Here is a 23,094-nt window from a genome sequence, read left to right as displayed (position 1 = left end):
CAAGAAGGCTTGAACGGATATAGTTTTCTATTGTTTGTGTCACCTAACTGTCCAACTGTCTGATGATTTTACCAAAATGACCCGTCTCTCTCTCACCGTCTGTTGTGGCTTGCAATCACTAGCTCATGAAATTTGACGGCTAAGGTAAGATAAAACATGAACCATGTAGGTGGCAATACCCTTTAGCTAAGCAACAGAACACCAATTATGGAATGAGAAGGACCTTTTGCTTCCTTTTTTCCTGAGTAGAAGTACCAACCCATACCAAAAAGATGAGAAGCCTAAAAAGAAGGAGACCCAAAAATAAAAGTTGGCAAGACAAACCGTTATCATCATAATCCTAACATGAAAACATAGGCCTTTTTGGGTTTCAGTATTCCGAATAAAGTGAGTGTTGGGCAATGTATGGAGCACTTTGGGCAAAACTGTCCTAAACGACCCGCGATAAACGACCAATATACTCCTGTCTCATGGTGTCCCATCGTCCTCTTCCTCCTCAACAATCTCACCCTGTACGTTCAGAGCAGCCAATGGCCACCACTGCAAAGCTCTGATCTATAAAATGTTGGGACCTCACATTGATCCCTCTCTGCCTTACCTCAAATAGCATCCTTATCCTTTGTAGACGTGTTCAGGCATCAGACGAAATGGGATGGGCTGATGGCGTAATGAAGCCGCCAAGCAAGAAGCTACAATTGGTATTTGTATCTTTGAATGTTAATAAAGATGTTCATAAAACAAATTAGCCTGGTGGTTCTAGACACAGTTTTAACTCCGAAGTTTAAAATAATATATTTCGGAAAAGATCACTCATGCAAAGATTTTTGCAAAATTCAAAAATGGAACCCTTAATGGAATTAAAATCAAAGCGATCATTACACTTTGAACATATATGAAAGGTAATGTAGATTACAAAAATAGGACTGGCGTCGCTGCGCCTTCATTCTATACATGATCCAAGATGTTATCCAACTGACAATTACATTGAATTTATAACACCCAGGTGAGAAAAACTGGGTATCCAGGACTATATTATCTCTGTATAACCGCATTTGTCTCCGTATTTTCTATACTTCCACTCTTGAGAAGGACAAAAATCATCGGTCACAAAGCAACTCACTTTTCAGCCAGTTGCCAAGTCATCCTCACCTTCACTATCATCACTGCATTTCAGATGCAACAAACAGGTGAAGCCAGTGAAAAACAAAAAAAAATCAAATGTCTAGTGGAATGCATAAAAGATATATATTAATTTGACTGTCAACAAAGGTAAGAGAAATATGTCCTCAGAGTACCAATATATACCTATGTTCTGAAAACTTTGATATTCGTCTAGCTTCCAAGCCTGTGATGAACTTTTGTGCAGCTTGAACATTTTCAGGACCTGCAAATCATGAAACAGAAGCACCGTCACATCTGCATCTCATTACTCCAAAAACTGGATCATTGGAAAAGTTTACAAGTCCTTTCAGTATACGATAAAAATCAAGCAGAAAAGGTACCCTTTGTCAATTGGAAGGCATGCAGAGCACATCTTTCTGCTGCAAGTCTCACGGGTGTACTTCCATCCTTCAAACATTCAGCCAGTGCAGGTCCAATAATATTGATATGGGCCGCAATAGGTGAAGAACTTTCCTGCAAGGCAAATTACCATCAATAAAATCCTAATAATATGGAGAATACAGAAGTCCATATTTTCCAAACTCAAAAGCAGGTACCTTCGAAACTGCCTTTAGAGCAGATAACGCCTTTCTTCTAACTTCGCTAGAATCATCATGCAATGCTGAGACTAAAGATGATATAATATCTAATTGTACTGAGATATTAGAAGGATCACTTCGGACTTTATAAACAAGAAGTCTCCCAAATGCCTTGGTTGAAGTTTCACGAAGAGGGAACTGTCTCAAGGAAAGTGTGTTACTAGTTTGCAAAGCATAATAAGAATAAATAAGAAAAAAAAATCCTTGATTAAACTACCTTCTCATCAGTCAAGGCAGCTTTAAGCTGGTCCAGGATAGACGGAAACACTGGAGAAGTACAGATGGTGGATGGGATGTGCCTGAGCATGGATGAAATTGTAAGTACAGAACCATGCCTAGCAGTCCAGCCGAGCGACGATGGAAGACTTGATAGTTCCTGAAGCAGCTCGGTCAGCTGGGTATCTTCAATGTACTGCAAATTATCAGTAGAAAGTTAATAAAAGGAAACAACACAGAACCACATTAGAATTGAGCAGATACTAATGAGGCAAAGCCAAAGAATCATTTGGATATTCATAGAATCAATTAACTGTAGGTGACAGATCTCATGATGGTTTTACTGGTCGACTGTATTTTATTTGAACCAAAGAATCTTTATCTCGTCAGCTTTCTATATTTACTAACCATTTTCATACTTGCCACAACTTCCTTTTCCTTTGCCAGATAAAAATAAGACACCACACTCATCTAAGGAGTATGTATGTATAGAAGCAGTAATACAGCGTAGGAAGAATACCCTTATTAACTTGTAATGAAAGCAAGTTCATGTGCCTATTATTCTGGTTAATTAGTATTCATGTAATTTCAGATACTCCACAAGTTACCACATGGCTACTGTTGAACTTGCACACTTATGGTGCCTCTAAAGATTTTATATGTATAAAACTTTCAAAATGTCCAAATTTTTATCTTTGTTAGCTACTATTTGAATATATCTCGAGTCAATATATACATTCTTTAGCTTCCAAGACAATCTACAGTTTAACAACATTGTTTAAAACCATGTGTTAACAATACACAATCACGAACATCATGTTTAAGCAAGAGTTAAATACATGTTGAAGGAGCAGAACTTAACAGAATAGGAAAGAAATATTGGACAGTTCCTCGGTTATCCACCGCATACCTGGGACATGATACCCAAAATGCTTGCAGCAGATGCTCGAACCTCATCATCATCATGATGAATCAAATCCTTAAGCTGCAAGTAGACACGAGTTCTAACAGCACTGCTCACGCTCTTTCCAGCATACTTTAGGACACCTTCTAAAGCAGACAAACTTGCCTCCCGAACCCCACTATCCAAAGCCTGAACAGTGAAATCATGATCAATACTACAGTCAGGTTCTGGAATTTAGGTCCATCAAAGATCCTAAGTAACAATCACCTGCAGACTGGACAGGAGGTCTCCAACTAGAGGGTCCACCCGGGTACTTAAAGCACTAAGCTTTCCGAGAGCAAGGGCAGCACTTGAGCGAACAATTCTGCAGTTGCAAAAGATCTAATAAGCCGGATGAGCCTAAAAGCATACATGCTAAAATGACTATATAACTCCAACCTAACCTGGTGTTATCCTGTAGACACTTGACAAATGTTGTTTGAAGCTGCGGAAGAAATGGTTTCAAGGCCATCCCACCTTTTCTGATTATGATTGTCAAGGTAGATAAAATAGCACTCTTCACCTGCCAAGGGAACCGGTCACCTATTATCCGGATAAGAGGCCTACAGTCATGTTTAAAAAATAGTCAGATAGTTGAATTTTATGCAGAAGCATGACTGCAGAAAAGAATATGAAAGACAAATAAAAGTTAAGTTATCTGGACAGTAATTGGATCTGCTAACTACTAGCTTGTAATGCAATAATCAAGAGTTTGGATCGCACATATTTCTCAGGTCTGACTCGAGTGTTATAATGATCTCACAAAAGCAGAAATACTATCATAACTCATAAGCAAATCACCTTCTTCACTTTACAATTTCTTTTATAAAGTCAAAATTAAATTCATCAAAATTTAGGGTACAAAAAATTCTATATGGTTAAAAATCAGACATACCCTGTAATTGGAATGACAAACTCTTTGAGTGCCTTTTCACTAGTCACTTCAATCAGTTCTCCAAGACCCAGTGCCGCTTGCTCTCTCAGTTCAGCAGATCCACTTATTAAACCCTAAAGGTAAAGATATAGACAAAAAATTAGTTCCCAAAAAACAAATAGGCAACGTAATAAATCATATCAACATGCTGAAAAAAGCAGGTACGAAATGCAATACAACTACTTAGGCCAACCTAGAAATCTAAAGTTACATCTTCAGCAATCCCAGGAAACATCCAAGTTATAAGACCGAAAAAACAAGTGATCATCTAAGCAAGAAAATCTTCCCCAGGTTTCCAGGATAAACAAATAAAGAGCACTACAAATGCCAGCCATTACAAGGTTGAACTTTGATATCTTTCACTAATTGCCAACAGTAACCAATAGGTTAATGGATTCTTTTCTATCCCAATATACGATTAAGGAACTGGTGAATTCGAAACAGACAGTAGTTAGCTATATGCTCTACTAAAGAAACCCCTGCCTAGGAACTCCTAAAGGTAATCGGAAAAACAGAGAAGGAAAGAAAAAAAGGAAAAAGTTATGTGAAATTATAACTGTGGTGTAAATGCTTTGAAGTCAGTCAGGTGCAAGAAGGGCTTTAGAGCATTTAACCCTACCTCCAAGGTCCCTAATTCGAATGTCACCTCCCCCAAACCATTTGATACGGTAAAAAAATGCTGTGAAGGTATAACCGCATGGCCTTTGTGTTCATGTAGAAAGCAAGCATGCAAATCGCCAAGGATTGATTGAGATAGGACAGATAGTTTAGGAAACTGGGATGTACTTGTAAGGCGAAGATGCCATGGCGCATAGAAGGATTTTTGATCTTATTCAAACTTTCAAAGAAAACAAACTGTTTGTGCATTATTTGAACTTAAATTTCATGTAGATTGGGTGGCTGCTGTTTCATTTCTTTTTTCTGAAGCAAGTGTTCCTTTTAGTTGAAAAAAAAAAATCAAATCTTTTAAGGCCTTTGCAAATTTCAAACCTTAACTTACAGCTTCACCTTTAAAACATTGAGCCTGACAACTCCTTTGTTTTTATCAAATACAAAAACATGTCACATCATGTATTCATGTAATATATAACTAGTAACTAGAGGAAACAATAAAAAGCAAAATAAAGACTGATATTGCTGCTTGTTTGAAATAACGTATCCGAGGAGAAAGTAAAGCTAGCATACCTGGAGAAATATTGGAAGCAACGGTTGAAGTGCTTTTGGTAAACAAAATCCAGGTATGACAATAGGTCCTCCCTGCAAAAACATACACCATCAGATGAACAGACTTTTCAATAAAAGCATCTAGAATACAACCCATATGTAAGATGAACTAAAAACTACTTGCCCACCTTCTTTTTCCTACGCTCCTTATCTCTGGAAGTCGACACAGCATCTCGTACTAATTTAATATATGAAGGAAGTACCTCCTTGGGGACTGAACTTACAACCCTTGACAATGCTTCCCAAGATACCTGTTCAACAGAATTTTATATATTATATTCTGTATATATAACAACAGAACCTGAAATATGAATAACACATACCGCCACAGTAGCCGAATCAGAATCACTGAGCAAGACAATCAAGGTAGATATCATGTTTGGAGCTTCATCAACCAAATATAATTTACTGTTTTTGAAGAAATAGCCTATAAGATACGTGGCACTTCTTCTAATTGAAGCCTGAAACCATGTAAAACAGCAACAAAGTGAGTAAGAGTGAGAGAGAGCAGCAAGCATAAGAAAGCTAGACATGAAGACACACAAAGAGATATATATATATATATATATATATATATATATATAGAGAGAGAGAGAGAGAGAGAGAGAGAGAGAGAGAGCCTACATTGAAATGACAATTTATCACATACATACCTGACTATCGCTGACAGCTCTAAGTAGCTCAGATGTAAGATATTCAACACCTTCCTCATCTATAACTAAGACCACAGTTTCAGCAGCCTCCTTTGCCAATGTTTGAACATCCTACCATTTCCAAACGGACAATTAGATCTTAGTAACATCTAGCCACTTATTGTGTATAGCCACTACGATGCATTTAATAACACACTAATCCAAACCTTCAAGAGATAAAATAAAATAAATTGTTTTCGTAAGTAAGCAAAGATTTTAGTTGAATTGGGCATCCAAATGGCATACCTTTGCATCAACACCCATTGAAGTAAGTAAAGCAGGAAGAACGGTACCAAGATGAGTGTTAAGACCAGGCCCAGCAACCTCAGCTACAGCTCCAAGAGCATGTGCATTAAATGCACTGAATATGTAATGTAGTCAGTAAACATAAGGGGATGAATAAGGCATTTAACACAGTAAGTTCGAGAAAAGAAAACATACGTTAGTGGAAGCTGGACAAGCTTGGGCAAAATGTGGGGTAAAACCGCAGTAATCCTGACACTACAACAGAAAATGGAGCAACTTAGAACTCAAGAGTACAGAAAGTACAAGGCTAAAACGAGCAAGAGACATGTAAATGTAATAGGGTTTTCACCTTAAGATTTGTTTGAGACCATCAAGTGCAGTATCAGAAGTTTGATCGTCCTCCAAAGCATGCAAAAGACTGGGAACAATTTCATCAATCGCTTGCATTCCAGCATTCTACATTGTGAAATAATAATATTAATAACTGTATCAATCAAGACATTTTAATATACTTCATATGAAACAACAAACAATAAGAAGCACCTTGTACAGAGTGCTGAATGCTATTCCAGCAGACTCACGAACTTCGGGCATGCTGTTAGCAAATAAAAATAATACTGTTAAGATTTACCAAAGGAACAAGATCAAGACAATTACAATTACTCGAAATTAAAAAAAAAAAAAAAAAACCAACAAACAAACAAACTGATACCTATCTGAAAGAGCAGTTCGAATGGTTGGAATCAGCTCATCCATGAAACTCAACAAATGACTTTTAGCTGCACATGCCATTACTTCACTCAGACCAATGCATACACCCTGTGACTCACAAGAATATTAGAAATCTGTTAACATAACTGTCAAACAGGTTAACTCTAACTTATCAAGGTGATAAAAATGTACTCTTAACTGTTTTTCCAAAACCAAGCGATGAAAGTATCTAAACTACAAAAAAGGAAAAACAGAATAGTTTTCTCACTTGTCGTCTACTGGTGTCAGCGTCCTTCAATCCTTGGGATAAAATTGGGATGATCAATGGCAGCACTCTTTCACCAAGCTTCCTGACAAGCTCACCCAGTGCACGTGCAGCGACCTGCCGCCTTTCAAAGGATGATGATGCAAGAGAGGTAATTAGAGTATTCATTAGAACTGGCATTATTTCCTTTAGAGTTTTTGGGGTATTTGCCACTATAGTTTTCCATACATGCAATGCAGCCTGAAATGAAACAGGAGAAAATGGATTTAGAAGTCCCATATGAACTCAAAATAAGACAAAAGAACGAATTATGAAACAAATTACTCTCACTACCTGACGCACTGATAGGCTGACATCAGTTCGAACCATATATAATGCAGCGAGAATTTCATCACGCTTATCCCTTCCAAGAACCTCAATGATAGCCCGCCCCTGTGCTTCAGTACTTGCACCTTCATCATCACTGCCACCCTCCAGTAAAGCTTTTCCAGAAGTACCCGCGACCTAGATAAATAACATGATGAATTACAGGCTATCACAGAGATCAAAACTCCAAGAAAGGGAAATTATAAGAGGCTGACATGAAATTACCTTAAATAAGAGATCCCCCAATAATTCCACAGAGCTTTGTCGAATTCGCCAACTATCATTAAAGATACCATCCTCAACAGCGGGTAGGAGCAAAGGTAACGACCTGAAAACAATACGCAACCTATCAGATGAAAACCGTTATGGTAACATTATTTAGGGCAGGCAACCATCCCAACTCATAAAAGGCTTCTCACTCAAATATGAGTAAGCCAAATCCCTACAACACTCATGACTCTAAGTATTCGCAAAATGCTTGGATTTTCAAAGCCTTCCAGATTCTGATACTGTAAACAACAATTACAAATCCACTTTTGATAGCCTTCAAAACAACGGATACAAAAATCTTTCTTTGGGTAGAGATTGAAATCCGCATTCACCCAGATTATGGGGCTTAGGGGATGGGAGAGGGCCAAGTCCTCTTGGATAGCTCATTAGCCAATGATCGACCAATATAGATAAGTTTCTGAACACTAGAATCACTGTCCACAACTCGTAGAAACAAACTCCAATAGAGTTCTCAACAGTGATCAACCAGAAGAGTGCTTACGTTATAGCATAATGCTCAACCAGAACATGTCCCGCACCTAATGCTGCTTCACGTACAGACTCATTTTCATCAGCAAGACCTATTGAGTATAACAGCACAATGAGTTTGAATGGAGCACCAAAATCATATTCTGATGCATACTACCATATATTTGACACCAGACCAGAAATCCACATTAGGAAGTGTACTAACCATCTATAATAGCAGGCAGCACCTGCTGTAAATAATTCTGGAATTGGACACCTAAGGACCTTGGTAAATACTACAAAGAGTTAAGGAAAATGTTAAACAGAGCCAGTGAATAAAACAGTGCAGAAAGTGATTAACATAGTTTACAACATATTGTCATCACCTTGAATAATGTCAAATGCCCATCACGCACAGATGCTTTTTGATGAGAACAATTTCGGATAACATCAGGAAGTACATGCTCAAAGTACTCAGTCCCAAGTGCAGCTAATACCTGGATTGGAATTGATTATATCTTAGCAAACCAAGACATTAAGAAAACCAGACTCCCAATGTATCTTTAATAGCACTGGATTGTGAAAAAAAAAAAACATAACAAAACAAAACCCTTTTCCTGAAATTTCAAGGGAAAAATTATAACAGGTATAATCAACATTTGAGTAAGTATATAGGATCAAAATACATGTGCAGGAGGAAGCAACATGGTTAAACATTCCATCAGTTTGACTAGTGGATTATTAAATCCATAATATAAAAGTATTATATCAATCTTTAAAAGGATATTTCCTCCAAAATAGTTATAAAGTTCCTATCAAAACTAAATGCCTACTAAAGCAAAAAGGTGAAAAATAATTACTTCTGAGCCATCAAAAAACGTCCTTATAATAAAAGGTGTCATCGAAGATAGTGGTTGCATTATACTTCATTGCCACCCATCAATTCACTTCTAGTTAAAACCAAAATTCCGCAATTCCATCACATCATTTACATGATGATAAGAAGGAATAAATTGACTATATCAACTATCACTGCAGACTATTCAATAAAGCTTTAGTTTACCATTGAATCCATCCCTTTTGCCCTCACCAAATAACAATTAATCTCAACACCCAACAAATGTGTGTTCATATTAGGACCAACTTAAACTTGTCTTATTCAGCAAGTTCCCAGTAAACGATACCAGTAGAAGTTTAAGCAAACAAAGAAAGGAGAACTTTTCCTTTTTAGAGGTAATACTTACCTCACTTAACCCTTGAGCAGCTCCAGATCGCTCAACATTACTATTATCTGATTTAAGTGTATCCAACAACCAGGGAACAAGATCTGGGAAATGATCTTCGCCCATTCCCCTTATGAGGGATCCAAGCGCCCTTGCAGCAACTGACCTAACTTCTGGAATTGGATCCACAAGAACCTGTTTTTGTTGGAAGAAATAATCAGCAAAATAGTTATATACCACAAGTCAAATCTAACATTCTTACAAAATGATACCTTTTTCACTTCAGGAAGAAGCAGCCCTATGTACGGAATCATATCATTTGGATCTGTAACTAACGAACACATATTGCCAACTATTTGGGCTGCTTTCTTTTTAGTCTCTGCACCCCTCTCCCTTAGCCCTCTATGTACTATCGGCACCAAGAGTGCAAGTGAAGGAGCATCAATTGAATTGATGAATGTTGTCTGAAAAATTCATTAGCATTCAAATCAAAAAAATATTTAACTAAATAAATAAAATACAAACTCCAGACCCAAAAAAGAAACAATTTGTAATCCTTACTCCCAAGAGAACATCCAGAGAATATTTTGTATAGTCATTTGGATCTGTAAGACCCAGAAGAAGAGTAGGGACCAATGAAGCTATCTCAGGATTCTTTATTACGCTCCCAACCTAGGAATTGCACACATACACAAAAAAAAAGGAATTGAGAACAATAATTATAAAAAAAAAACAGAGGTAACAAATCACGGCACAATCTAAACACCTGTTGAAGTGCTGTTTGTCCTGCTGACTGAACTTTAGGGTGGGTGTCTGTTAAAACCTGCAATTATAAAATGGTCAAGAAGGCAATAAGCATATACTATAGTCTCATTTCTTTCCAAGAGAAAGTAATACAGAGAGTCATGTTTAATAAAGACGAACCTCAGTCAGTTTTGGTACAATCTTAGGGAGACATTGAGACAGCTGCTTAGGAGCACAATAGGCCATAGCACCAAGCAGTTGAACACTACTTTGCTTTGTTCGCCAAGCTTTATCTTCAAGACCCTGTCCATATAAGGTATCCTTACAGAAAATTCATCACTAGAAACTGGGCAGGACTAAAGCATCAACATAAATTTTGTGAAAAACAAGAAATGCCTTCTTTGAAGAAGACTGAATAGATGCTAATAAAAAATTGAGAAGCTGATAGAGAACCAGCAGTCTACAGAAGATAAAACTCTCAAATTGTAGATAAAATATGTTTTGACTCTTTGAGGCATTGACAAAATACCAAAAGAAAAAAAGAATACAAATTATCATGATAATACATTTTACATTACAAAAGTTAGCAATCAGATGTTGTCCCATAGATCTACCTAGAGAGCGGTTTTATATATTAAGATGATCAAATTACATGAACTTTATAAAAAGGCGAGATTTAAATAGCAACATTTTTAAGAAGCATTAAAACCAAAAAGGGACAAAGAAAGGATAACTAGGGTTTGGACAGCAAATAAATACCTTCAAAAGAGATGGAAGGACCAGTTTCACTCCCTGAGCAGTAAGGTGAGACATCATTGCCCGAGCAGCACACTCAGCACCTTCACGAACTGCAACAACCTGATCAGAAAATGAAACCAACAGTAGTGGCAACATTTGTATTACATACCTGCACCAAAAAGAAATTGGAGAGAGAGGTCAGATGTATAATAAAAACCATCTGGAAAGATCACTTGTTGGTAACTAACAACTGTTCACTTACGGTTCAAATAATTTTCCAAGTGTTTCACATAGACACTCAAATCCAAGCAAACCCCCTTCACGACGTTTTGCAGAATTCCTGTAATAAAAAAAAAACGAAGAAGAATAGTGAAAAATAGATTCACCCAAAATGAATAAGACTATTAAACCAAATAGCTTCTTCCCAATTCATATTCCGAACAAAAAAGCAGAAGAATCCGAAGTCAAAGCAAGCCCAGAGACTAGCATTATCCTTAAGAATTTCACTACCTCCCAAAGTTTTGCTCTAAATTTTGTTATTTCTTTCAGACCAATCCACCCAAACATTTGCACCTTTGCACAACCTTAGGCTGATCCCCTCCACAAAGAGCACAAAACTCTCAACAAATAAAGAGTCATCAGCAAGGACCCAACTCAACCAAGCTAGTTACCATTGTCACAAAGATAATTGACAATGAAGAGTTATCCAATATATATATATATATATATATATATATATATATATATATATATATATATATATATATATATTTCCAGGAGGGTGAATAATGAATCCACAACCAAAGGACAAGAAGAGGAATCAAATATCCTTCAAAAAACTACATGACATAGGACCACAACTCAGGAGGCTAAAACCACTTTGTAGAAGTTAAAAACTACATGCATAGAAGGGGAGAGGGGGGGATCATTAAATTCTTTCTCAAACTTCAGCTGTCGAACTTCAAATGCAGAGAAAAGTATGGCTCCACATGATATCTCATGTTATGGAGAACTTTTAACATCATTTTGCATAATATCAGGGGAGATAGAACAATTTGTGGGTTTATGTCCTACCATCCACTATACACATACAGTAGTCAGAAGATTAGTTCTGCAGAGATACAGTTGCAACATATTTTCATTCAATGACCGGCAGTATATCTGACCCAACTTTTTTGGAATATAGCCTTCTAAAGCCAGTGATAAAACCAACCTATCAACAAGTCCTTCCTGTAGTATATTCACAATTCCATACTTCTTCAAGGAAGAAATACCAAATCCCTTGACTACTCCAGCAAGCCCAAAAGCAGCTCCACGGCGTTCCCCATACTTATCACTGTTCATCAATTGATCCAAAATCCTTGAAACAAGAGCTTGGCCATCATCCTTGTACAGGGAAAAGAATCAAATTAGCTTTCCTCTTGAATGATGAATATACTGCCTCTTGAATGTGACAAAAAACGAAAGGACTACATTAATCTAATAGGACAACTATCCTCCCATTTTAATGCTGTCAGTTTTACTCAAAATGGCCACTTGTTTACTAGTACTTTCACAAACTGCTTCAGAATACGAGACAGATAATAATATTACTACTGGGCATGGCAATTTCTGTACTGAATTTATACACTAATTACATAAATGTGTGTCCCATCCTAAACAAAAACTAAAATAAATGTAAACTAGTGTACAATTGTTAAGGCTACAATCCAAACAATAGCTGTATTTGAAATGTGTACACTTTGTACGATTTCATCTTCTTTTTAATGAAATTTGTTTCTTTTCACATAAAAAAATAAAAAATAAGAAATGGTAAGGCTAAAATCCAAACAATAGCTGTATTTGAGTTGTTGTCATACTTGCTTTGATTGCATTAATGGTGATAGGCATGTTGAAACCGCCCGCTGAACAGCTTCTGATGGAGTGTTCAACACATCCAACAACTTCTCTATAACAGCATGTACTTTTGGATCATCCTGCAACAGTACAAAATGAAGATGAATGTAAATTGTAAAATCCGGAGTTGCAAAAGGGAAAAGGGTGAAGAAAGAAAGATACAATAAACAGCACCTTTGCCAAATGCTTTGCCAACGCTCCAGTGAAAATAACAACACCCTCACGAACCAAATCATATGTCTCCTCATCCGATGCCTAGGAAAAGTACAAATATTCTATCAGTTAAACTGGCAGTAGCTTACAAGGGCTTTGCATGGAAACAAACATGAAAATAAAGCTCCATTAAGTGGTTTTTCACTGCCATCACAAGATAGAAAGGGAGAATAACCTTTTTGTTTAAGTAGTTCTCAAAGATGGGAAATAGCAAGGACACGTTATCTCTTCCGTGCTTATCAATAATCATAATGCCAGCATTAATCATTCTCCCCCGAACATCAGCATTAGGATCTGCCTGCAGATTAAGAAGCATTGACAAAAAAGTTAAGTACAATCAAATTTTCATGTCCCTTCTTAATACTGAGGACTCAAATATCTCATGTCACGGACAGTACAGTTCATGTTTAGAAGAATGGCATCGCAAATCTTACCAATGCTCTTGAAATCAAAAAGGTCATAACAACAGGAAGGTCTTTTGTTCTTAGTACATCAGCAGAAGAATGCAATGCCAAAGCTACACCCTGCCGGCCCAGCCAACCAGCATCGACATTGTTCTCAGTCAAACCAGCATCACGGATATACAGGGAGAATAAAGTAGAAAGGGATTCCTGGGTTATAAGAACACTATTTTCAGGCACCTATTTGAAATAAAAGAAATAATAATAAAAAATCAAACAGGTTAAGTTCAAATCTACAAACCTGTATAGAATCAGGATTTTCGTCCAAAGCAGCAGCTAATGCCTCTGCAGCAGCAAAACGGACAGTATAATGGATATGAGAAAGTGCTTTGAAAAGGCCTGAATAGTCAGTCCCAAAGTCATGTCCATAGCGATCCCACAAATCCTCTGCAGCTTCTGCAACTGACTGACAAAAGCATCAAGCAAACAAAGTGAATGAGCTATCTATGTAAGATAAATGGGGCCAAGCAGGAAAAGACTTCCTGGCAAGGCAATAAAATATAATGTCTTTTGCTGACAACTTGTATCACTTCCATTAGCTAAAAAAGTAAACCATGTTTAAGGATCATCCTTGCTAAAATCAGCAAAATCAGAAAATGACTAGCCATTTGATTACCATTATCTAATTGTTTGCACAATTTAGATTACCAAACTGTTCCAATTTAGCTAGCTGATCTTGCAGGAATGATCCTTGACCTATATGTGCAACGTAAAAGAAAAAATATATGTGCAAACACCACACACTTTAGAAAAGTAATTAGTCAACCAAACCTTTTCTGGGTCATGTAAAGCAATCCAAATACTTGTAGCAACCTCAACATTCTGAATAAGAGACCGACTAGCAACAGTAGGAATGCATTTGACAGCAGTTAGACAAGCCATTCTAACATGAACATCTTTTGCATAAACCCCGTATAAAGCCTGAAGAAACACATCTTCGGATAAGTACTCTGAAAGCACATCAAAGAAGCATTTCAAGTACAATGGAAAGAGCATACCGGTGCAACTTCATCTGGCTGCAGACCAAGACACAACTCATTCAACGCAGGTCCAATAGAGGATTGATAAGCTTGTACAATACCAAGAACATGATAAAGAACCTGTTAAAAAAAGTGAAATAAATGAGACAAAACAAATGACAATAACAATAAAAAAAACTAATGGAAATAGACTAATGTCAACGAGTGTCGTAAGGAAGAAATAAGTAACTGAAATCATTCGAAGCCTAGGGAGGGGTAATAGGGGGTCCATGTGCAAGTAAATAATCTGAAGCACATTATCATGAAGCCCGGTCTTCTTAGAGCTTAAAAGAATTCGCTCCATTATCTGACAGAAAAAATCATACAGATATTAGCAAAAGAGAAGTGCCATGGAGCTGAATCTGTCTTGTGGGAAAGTAGGAAAACTTACAGGGAAGACAAAAGTGAAGGAATCAACAGGAAGAGGTCCCGATTTACAAGATGCAGAAATGGCGTTAATAATTCGCTCAAATAGACTCAAAGATGGTCTATCATCGGCTTCCCCTTGCCCAACCGATGAAATCATATCCAACAGAAGACGATCTTCTTCAGTCACAACTAAGCGCAAAGCAGTAGCAATGTCAAGGCCCCAATTACAAAGAGGGGGAGCAGTACATCTAGAGAGTTTCACCATAGTTTCATATGCAATATCGCTGACTATTGGTGACCTTAGTAATGGATTGACATAGTTAACCTGATACAGATAAAAGGTTAACATTCAGTAAAAAAAAAAAACAATGCAGATAAAACGCACGATATTCAGAAAATATATTCTATATGCAGTAGTAAAATAACATATACTCCAAAAAGAGGCACGCTGCTAAACACATACCAGGGAAGGAAGTCGACTATGTGCAAAAACAGGATTTGCAATGGCCATTTCCCCAAGAGCTTTAAGCATTAAAGACAGGTTTTTCTGTATTTCTCGGACCTTCTCACGTATGGATGCCTCCTCCTTAAGTTGTAACTCACGTGCCTCCTCTTTTGCAGTCTTTGTTTTCTCTACAAAAGTTAAAAATGATTGTAATTACACTACTAAATGAATAAATAAAACTAAAAGAAATAAAATCTAGTAGGAAAAAAAAAAGCCAAAAATAAGTCACCAGGTTTCTTTGTCGACTTCCCAGTTTTACTGCTTGGCTCGACTTTTGCAGAATGATTAGAACCACCATTATCCTGGGTATAAATCCAAATGCACGAATGTTAACAGAATAAATACTTTCTATTTAGGTCCTCGTAATCCTCTCTACTGAAGAGATATTTGTATACCATGTCATTTAGGTCCTCATACATCCGAAAACGGCCCTTAGCTTGTTTCATGTTCTTGGCAGCAACAGACTCGGCTATGTAGACGCCTTGCTCACTGGAAAGCAAGCCTTCAGGAGTATGAAAAATCTGATACAGTATATGTGGAAGCAAATAGAAAATAAGTTGCAAGGTAAAACACAGTAGATATTTAGGAGACAAATCAATTGTTTTAATGCTCGTTAGCACTTCAACTAACCCGAATATCATTTTCGGAAAGCGTATCATGTGAATATCGGTAAGGAAGGTGTTTCAAGTGCTGCCACAGAGAAAAAGTTCCAGTAAGTATCAAGTAGGATCTCAGTGGTCCTAATAAATAAACATTCATTGAAACTGAGATATATAAAAGCATTTTACCTTTTCAAACTCCACATACGTTTCTCCAGGTGCAATGGACATCAGAGTGGCTAATGAGGATATTGCTGCTTGCTGCTCTGATTGAGTAGTACTGGACAACCACATTGTTTCCAGTAGGCCCTGAAATGATAGTCACCAAGAATTCAGTCACAATAAATATAACAAAATGATTACCTTAGCAGGAGGTTTAAATTGGATACCTATCTATTTTTACACACCAATCTAGACTCAATGATTTACTTACACAGGCCTATTAAAGACGAATCTTACAAAAGAAATTTCTAGAGTCGTACTTCGCCAAATTCAAGGAAGACAATATTACTTGAGAAAAGCCAACATAAATTAGCCTGTTTTCTGTTTGTCTAAAGGAAGAATTCTCTCCCTCTATCTACTGCATCTATCTATCTATGCAGAGACATATTATCCAGAACCATATCAAAACCCAAACTAATTCTACTTAACTGATAACTGTAATATAAAAAAACATATGACTTTTAAATTGGTTAGGAACTTGGCGACAATCCTTTTTAAGATATCAATACTTCGATAGCAGTCTACAGATCTCTCTTTGCATCCACAGAGAAGTTTTATAATTTAGCAATTTTTTTGACTTCAGTGCTTCTGAAGCATTACATCTTCGTAAAACATGTGACCAGACCACCAATTGAGAATGCCAAATGTAGGATGAATTTTTTTTCAAGATAAAGTGAGCAACAAGAAAATATGTACAAATAGTAGATCAGGTATCCACAACCAGAGCACTCCTTATGATTAATTATTTAACAACTATTAAATGAAACCATACCTTGCACAATTTCACCATGTCAGCCAAAATATTGCTGTTTATGTCAAAACCACATTTATGCAAACATTTATGTAGCCTCTGGGGAAAGAAAAAAAGAATGAATCGAGTCAGCTAAAAAATGAATTTCTGAAGTAATGTGACGAGTACTTAAAATTAGCACATAGAAAGGCATGCAACTCTATTTGAACAGAGATTTTCTTATCTGTGACAATTAAAAACAACAATTATCAGGCAACTTCTCATCAAATACAAAACTTGAATGCAGTAATCCCACTTTTTATTAGAAACATGAACGCAGTTTCCACAACATAAGGACTTCTAAGAGGCTTCCCTGAAACAATCTTCGAGCACTTTGATGCTAATAATACAATTTTAGAACCAATGCTCAAGACATATACATCACCAGCTAAGACCTATACAATGGCTTGAGACTTATAACTCACCCCTCTTTTTATCTGATATTCAAGCATGTTCGTAAGCAAAATAATACGTTTTAACTTTCTGATTTCAGTATAAACACACACACACTGTTTATAGATAAAAATAAGAGTACGGAAACAAATTTAAAGCTACAGAATCCTGCTAAACTAAGAAAGCAAATAGAATGCCAGTTGTTAATAACAAATAACACAGAAAAACTTACCCTCCAAACTGCATCTCTTTTTGCAGTTCCAACTAAGTATGGATGATGTCCGCATAATAAAACTCGCATTGATGCACTTGGAGCTGCCGGTAGAACTGCTGATGATATAACAAGTAAAGCCTTTATTGAAACCTCTACCGAGGGAAGGAACGGTACTTGGGAGTCCAATGAACTATCTGTATCACTACATACATGGAAAATTAAACACAACTAGGTCAGAGAGGAAATGATAATGATAGGCAAAGATCAAAACCTTATATGCACCAACCACAACATAAAATGGTATATAATATCATTAGATATGCAATAAATAACATAGGAACAGAAGTGAACTGATTTCTAACTTTTGCTCTACAATATATGGAAAAAAAAAAAAAAGTATGAACATATGATTGAAACAGGGAACTAATAACTAAAGTTAAGGAAACCTAACAAGAGCAAATAGTGCCTCCTCTTCAAAATGGAAGTGCATGTGCCTTTTACTTTAGAATAGATTTAAGCATTCAAAATAATAATACCCAAGGTTCAAGAAAGCTATTCTGGTCTTCTCATACAAAACGAGTGGAATGAAAAGGTAAAACAATGTACCAAAATAATATTTACCTTGACTTTGAAATACGATGTTTCTCTTCAACTACAGACATGAAAGTCGTGAATTCAATCAAAAGATGTTCAGCTAATTGTGGGGCAGCAGCAACTATCTTTTTGGTAGCATTATAAGCCACTCTTCGAATATCCCAACATGGGTGGCACATGAAAAATATTATCAACTGCAGCACAACAATAACTACTTAGAAACAATGATAAAAGTATTCACTGAGAAAGCAAATCAGAGTAATACTCTTGTTTATTTTACCTGTGACAGTGATCTGACAGAAAAGGAATCCAACGCCCTGCATGATGAAGAAAATAAAGTTATCAAAATGAATACCATTAAAACTACTCAGCACATGATGATAAACATCCATATTTCAAATATAACTTTATGTTTATGTGTATTAATAGTAACCTCTGCAAATGTTCCACCAGCATGACTTCAAGAAGATCGACACATGCCATGCAGTCCTCAGTAAACAATTTTGAAGCCTGTGGTGCAAGCCATACATGTTCTCTATCAGGGGCTATTAATAGAAAAAATTAAAAAATAAAACATAAACAATCCACACATTTTGACAACCACCAGAGCTTTGAATACCTACCAAGGATATTGGAAGAAGTGATGGCTCATTTTGAGATATCACAGACCAGATCTTTTCCTTCATCACGGTCTCCTCTGAGTATAACAAGAGAGAGAAATGAGGAAGAGATCAAGTTGAACATATGCACTAGATGATGAGAACAAAATTCCAAAACTTTCTTAAAATTAAATGATTACTAAGGAGTCTAAACAAGATTGAGACCTGCTTTGATGTCAACTGCTGCAATTTTGCCAACTAATAGCAAGGCATATATACCATCCAAACGCTGAACTCCTTTAGTAAAACCAGTTTTGACAAGTTGAATGAGAGGTTCTAGTAATGATGATAACTGCAGTGAAGAAAACAATAAAATTGAAATGTCACCAAAACATGAAAGAAATAGCCAGAACAAGAACAAGAGAACAAAGAACTGCCAAATAAAACTAAAACCACCAGCTGACCCGATAAACAGCATCTGTATTTCTGCATATGGCTCGTAGACAACGAAGATGCCCTCTTCTTAGAGCTTCTTTCTCCTTAAGCCCAGAAGACAAAAAAGAAACTAAATCTGACTGAACAACATCAGCAGATCTTGCTGCCCACGAACCTAGAGCTGACAAAATTGCAAGCTTGACCTCCTCATTGCCTAAAAATTAGAACATCGGACAGAAATAAACACCCAAAGCTTTTTGCAAAGAAAACAGAAAAGAAAGGAAGACACAAAGTCACACGTTACCATCCTCCTTGTAACAAGATTGAAGGTAATTGCATGAGGTCTGTGACAGTCTATTAAGGTGCTTCCCATCTGGAGCATTACACAATTCTTGCAGTGCATTGATCATGCCAATTCTCTGGTAAGGAAATGTAAGTCTTCCCTCTGAGCCTGTTAAAATTGAACCATTTAGTTAAAACTACTGCAACCAGATTTAAAAGACCAGTTTTAATTAAAATTTTGAAAATGCATCATCCTGCATGTTTGCAGAAAACCATAATAAACAAAATTTTCAAATTACTAGCTATGCGCCCTAAGATGGAGGAAATGGACAGTTAAAATTGGAGGCAGCTCTACGGCGTCCTTGTTTGGATGCTCAATCGAGTGATGGAATTGAAACAGGCAATACCTCCCAACCCATTTTTCTGTTCCGAATGAGTGAGATGGGAAAGGATGGAAAGGAAAGAGATATCTGTAGATTTCATAAATTTCCCACCTTACCCACTCATCGGCCTAAAGAAAAATCGAACACTAACAGGGATACAATGACAAAAGAGACTTTCATCCCTTCCATAGAAACTCTACACACCCAAACAAGGGAAAGATTGCATGTAACTCTTTCTTTCCCCATCCATTACCTTCAAAAAATACTTGCCTTTTCCATTCCATTATTTTTCAGACTCCCAAAAACATAAAATTATTAGGATAACAAGCCAACCTCCAAGGACAGATTTGACAGCATTGAACATTGCTTCTATAGCATCTGGATTACTAGAATTTTGGCTCAGACATCGTACGATTTCCAGTGCACCAACCCTCCGGCCTTCATCTGCATGCCGAGCCTGTGGCAAGACCAGTGAAAGGATTTCGACAGCATACTTGCTCAAATCAAGGTTGACTGACTTCAAGAGAATGCCAACTGATTCCAATACAATCTCAGGGTTGCGTTTCAGCATTTTAACAGAAGATGGAAGCACAACATTTTGAAAATCTTCATGCAACATATGCCGAAAAAGTGGACGAAAAGCTTCGCTAAGACCCTTTGCTGGCTTTTCTTTTGCGTTTAAAATTGCCTTGAGATATATATCAAGAAATATTGGCTGTAAAAAGGCAGAGGATCATGTAAAAGTTTGGCAGATAAATCCTACATAAATCAACTTGAAGGAAAAAAAATAGATAGACCCTCACTACAGTCATACATGATTATCAATCACATAATCACTCACCTTGCATTGTTCAAACAAAGAAGATGATTTTCTTGAGGTACTTGAGAATTCCATCAAGAACCATAATAATTCAGGACTATCTTTGTATGGGATGCGTGCTTCCTTCAACTCCTCTATATACAACTTGTAGATGTCCGGCGACTGGAAAGCATATAAGTAACATGTTATGTCATAACAAAATAAGAAAGGCATCTGAAGGAAACTTCTTAAAAATAAAAAATAAAAATTGGAATAAAATGGGCTAAACCTGAGAAAGTAAGTGATAAAATGTCTTCTTGCAAGCCCGTTGCTCACTGAGAGATGTTTGTACAACAATATGAAGTAATGATGCCTGCACTGTGGCAACTCTACAGAATGCATTCTTGGAAACTGTGGCGAATTTACTCTTGCTAAGAAGAAGACAAGACCACTGGAAAAGTCTGTGGCCACCAACATGTGATTGCACCCTTACATTTTTTTCCATCATCTGAACAAGGGCTGCTGCAAAATTCTTCATGAAGGCAACTTCTTGAAAACATTTCGTGATAATGTCATCGACAGCTTTCTTGGACCCACGATCCTCATAAATGTACAATGTTTTAAATATTATATCTACCAACAGTGTTGCAGACTCCACACATATTTCTGCAGAATTCAGAATGACAAGAAATTGAGAAGAAGAGCATATGTGGCTCAAAGAAAAATCGCAAACGATTATGTTAAGTGCATCGTAAGTTAATTATAATCACAGTATTTACAAATCAAACTACCCAGTATCATCAAATGTTTTGCCTACATATTCACACAGAAGATCAGTAAAAGAAACAATAGAAATTATGTCGTCTGTAAAAGCTTATTAAGATATAAAAAATTAAACAATAATAAAACACTATAAGAATTACTTCAGAATTAATACTATGAGTAGAATACACAGTTAATGCATGACTCCACCTGTATTTCTCTAGAAAGAAACACAATAGCATGCATTCCTAATTAGAACCTTCGATACCATTATCATACATAAACTTTCACGACTAAGGCTAGCACTGGCTCTGCTTGTTTTTTCTTTTAGGGAATATGATAGAAATCAATTTATTTAGGCCAAAGGGAGAATCCCTAAAGTGCTTAGACAAAGGCGTTTACAAGCCGACAATAAATCTTATAATATCCCATATAAAACTCAACTCCTCTCCTCCACTATCTTAAACTCCATGCCCCTCTCCAACAACACAATGCGAATAGGATTCACCATCTCCCAGCGCCAATGTGTAACACCATAGCCTCTAAGCTTTCATCTGCTTCCGCATAAGCAACAGCAAAACAGAATCGATCACCTGTATCAACGTCTCATTACTCCATCCTTCCTATACTAAACCTTACATCACTCGAAATCCTCATTTCAATAATCGTCGAAAGCCTCATTCTAAACTCTACAAAATTTACTTACTCTCTACACTCCTGAATTCAACTATCTAATCACCTCACCAGTTCTTCAAAATTCAACCTACTAAACTAAACTCACAACTTCACAGAGATCAAAATGAAATCAACATCCACATGCGCGTATGCATGAACAGAAACACATTCCATTCGCGAATTGAATCAACAGCGATCGAGTTACAGTGAATTGGAATTGAGAGGTGAGCTCAGAACTAACCGGAGCCGTCGATAATGGCCGGAATTTCATCCCGGAAGATCCGAACCCGCTTCTGAGTGGAGGCGGTGGAGACCGACCCGGCGACGGAGAGAAGAGATTCTGGCGGAGCCGCCATTGGGAGAAACGGGCGGGGCGGATCCGAATGGAGGATCCGATTGTGAAAAAGATGGAGGTTTGTTTTTTCAGCTGGTTTAGGGTTTTAGGAGCTGAAGAGAGTGTTACAGTCTTACAGAGGATATAGTATATGATGAAATGGAAAGGTCTGCGTTAACTTTTTGGGTAGTGGGCTTTCGTGTTTGGGCTTTTAGGGGTTTGTGGTCCTGGGGTGATGGTTGGGCTGGGGTGTGTGATTTCATGAGGAGGCTCTATACGCACCCCGGTAATTCATCTGTACACCCATTATAAGGACAATTCTGGATATTTTCTTGAGGTTCGGGTCGATTTAGGATGGATGAGTATGTGTGTTTTATTTTTGTTCAAAAACGGATTAGGCATTAAGACTCGCACACGGAACCAAAGGGGATGTGCCCTGCTCAAAGAAACACGGAATTGGGGACGTAGGGCCTTTCGTCTGGGAAGAAGCATAACAACAAAAGAAAGCAATACAAAGGAACTTTGTCTCGGACACCTAAGTTGACATTTTATTTTCTTTGTCCAGCGGGGGCTTGATTTACATTTCATATTTTTCTTGCATTTATGTTGATTTGTCTATGCACTTTCTCGTGTTATGGGTTATGTAAGCCCTCATTCACTTCAAATGAAGTGACTTAGGCTTAGTTTGGGATTGCTGTGCTGTGAGGAGAATCACTTTTGAACTTGCTGTGAGAGGAAGCACTTCCGAAC

General features: G+C 37.1%; 1 protein-coding gene across 1 annotated transcript; it reads right to left on the bottom strand.

Annotated features, from left to right (window-relative positions):
• Positions 1 to 832: 832 nt before the first annotated feature.
• LOC133723464 (protein ILITYHIA) lies at positions 833 to 22,483 on the bottom strand. Its single transcript, XM_062150287.1, has 59 exons — positions 22,252 to 22,483; positions 20,863 to 21,239; positions 20,616 to 20,756; positions 20,108 to 20,489; positions 19,414 to 19,560; positions 19,139 to 19,323; positions 18,900 to 19,026; positions 18,699 to 18,772; positions 18,509 to 18,585; positions 18,356 to 18,392; positions 18,103 to 18,269; positions 17,500 to 17,683; positions 16,857 to 16,934; positions 16,052 to 16,171; positions 15,894 to 15,953; positions 15,659 to 15,784; positions 15,493 to 15,565; positions 15,222 to 15,391; positions 14,781 to 15,083; positions 14,580 to 14,696; positions 14,369 to 14,470; positions 14,142 to 14,291; positions 13,612 to 13,776; positions 13,344 to 13,520; positions 13,085 to 13,207; positions 12,871 to 12,951; positions 12,660 to 12,776; positions 12,014 to 12,186; positions 11,063 to 11,140; positions 10,822 to 10,969; positions 10,243 to 10,365; positions 10,085 to 10,141; positions 9,880 to 9,990; positions 9,591 to 9,782; positions 9,340 to 9,513; positions 8,482 to 8,592; positions 8,322 to 8,391; positions 8,130 to 8,208; positions 7,583 to 7,685; positions 7,325 to 7,495; positions 6,995 to 7,231; positions 6,728 to 6,834; positions 6,559 to 6,610; positions 6,365 to 6,471; positions 6,211 to 6,270; positions 6,016 to 6,130; positions 5,731 to 5,841; positions 5,401 to 5,538; positions 5,206 to 5,328; positions 5,039 to 5,110; positions 3,815 to 3,927; positions 3,324 to 3,482; positions 3,148 to 3,244; positions 2,887 to 3,069; positions 1,978 to 2,172; positions 1,719 to 1,898; positions 1,503 to 1,635; positions 1,306 to 1,384; positions 833 to 1,163 (listed from the first exon to the last, which is right to left on the bottom strand). The coding sequence occupies exons 1-59, from the start codon at positions 22,364 to 22,366 to the stop codon at positions 1,124 to 1,126; spliced, it is 7,866 nt and encodes a 2,621-aa protein (XP_062006271.1). The 5' UTR covers positions 22,367 to 22,483; the 3' UTR covers positions 833 to 1,123.
• Positions 22,484 to 23,094: the final 611 nt, after the last annotated feature.

Source organism: Rosa rugosa, chromosome 7 (assembly GCF_958449725.1).
Source record: "Rosa rugosa chromosome 7, drRosRugo1.1, whole genome shotgun sequence".
NCBI classification, from domain to species: domain Eukaryota; kingdom Viridiplantae; phylum Streptophyta; class Magnoliopsida; order Rosales; family Rosaceae; genus Rosa; species Rosa rugosa.
Note: the sequence above shows the minus strand (reverse complement) of the source record. Positions and strands in the feature narration are given on the sequence as shown.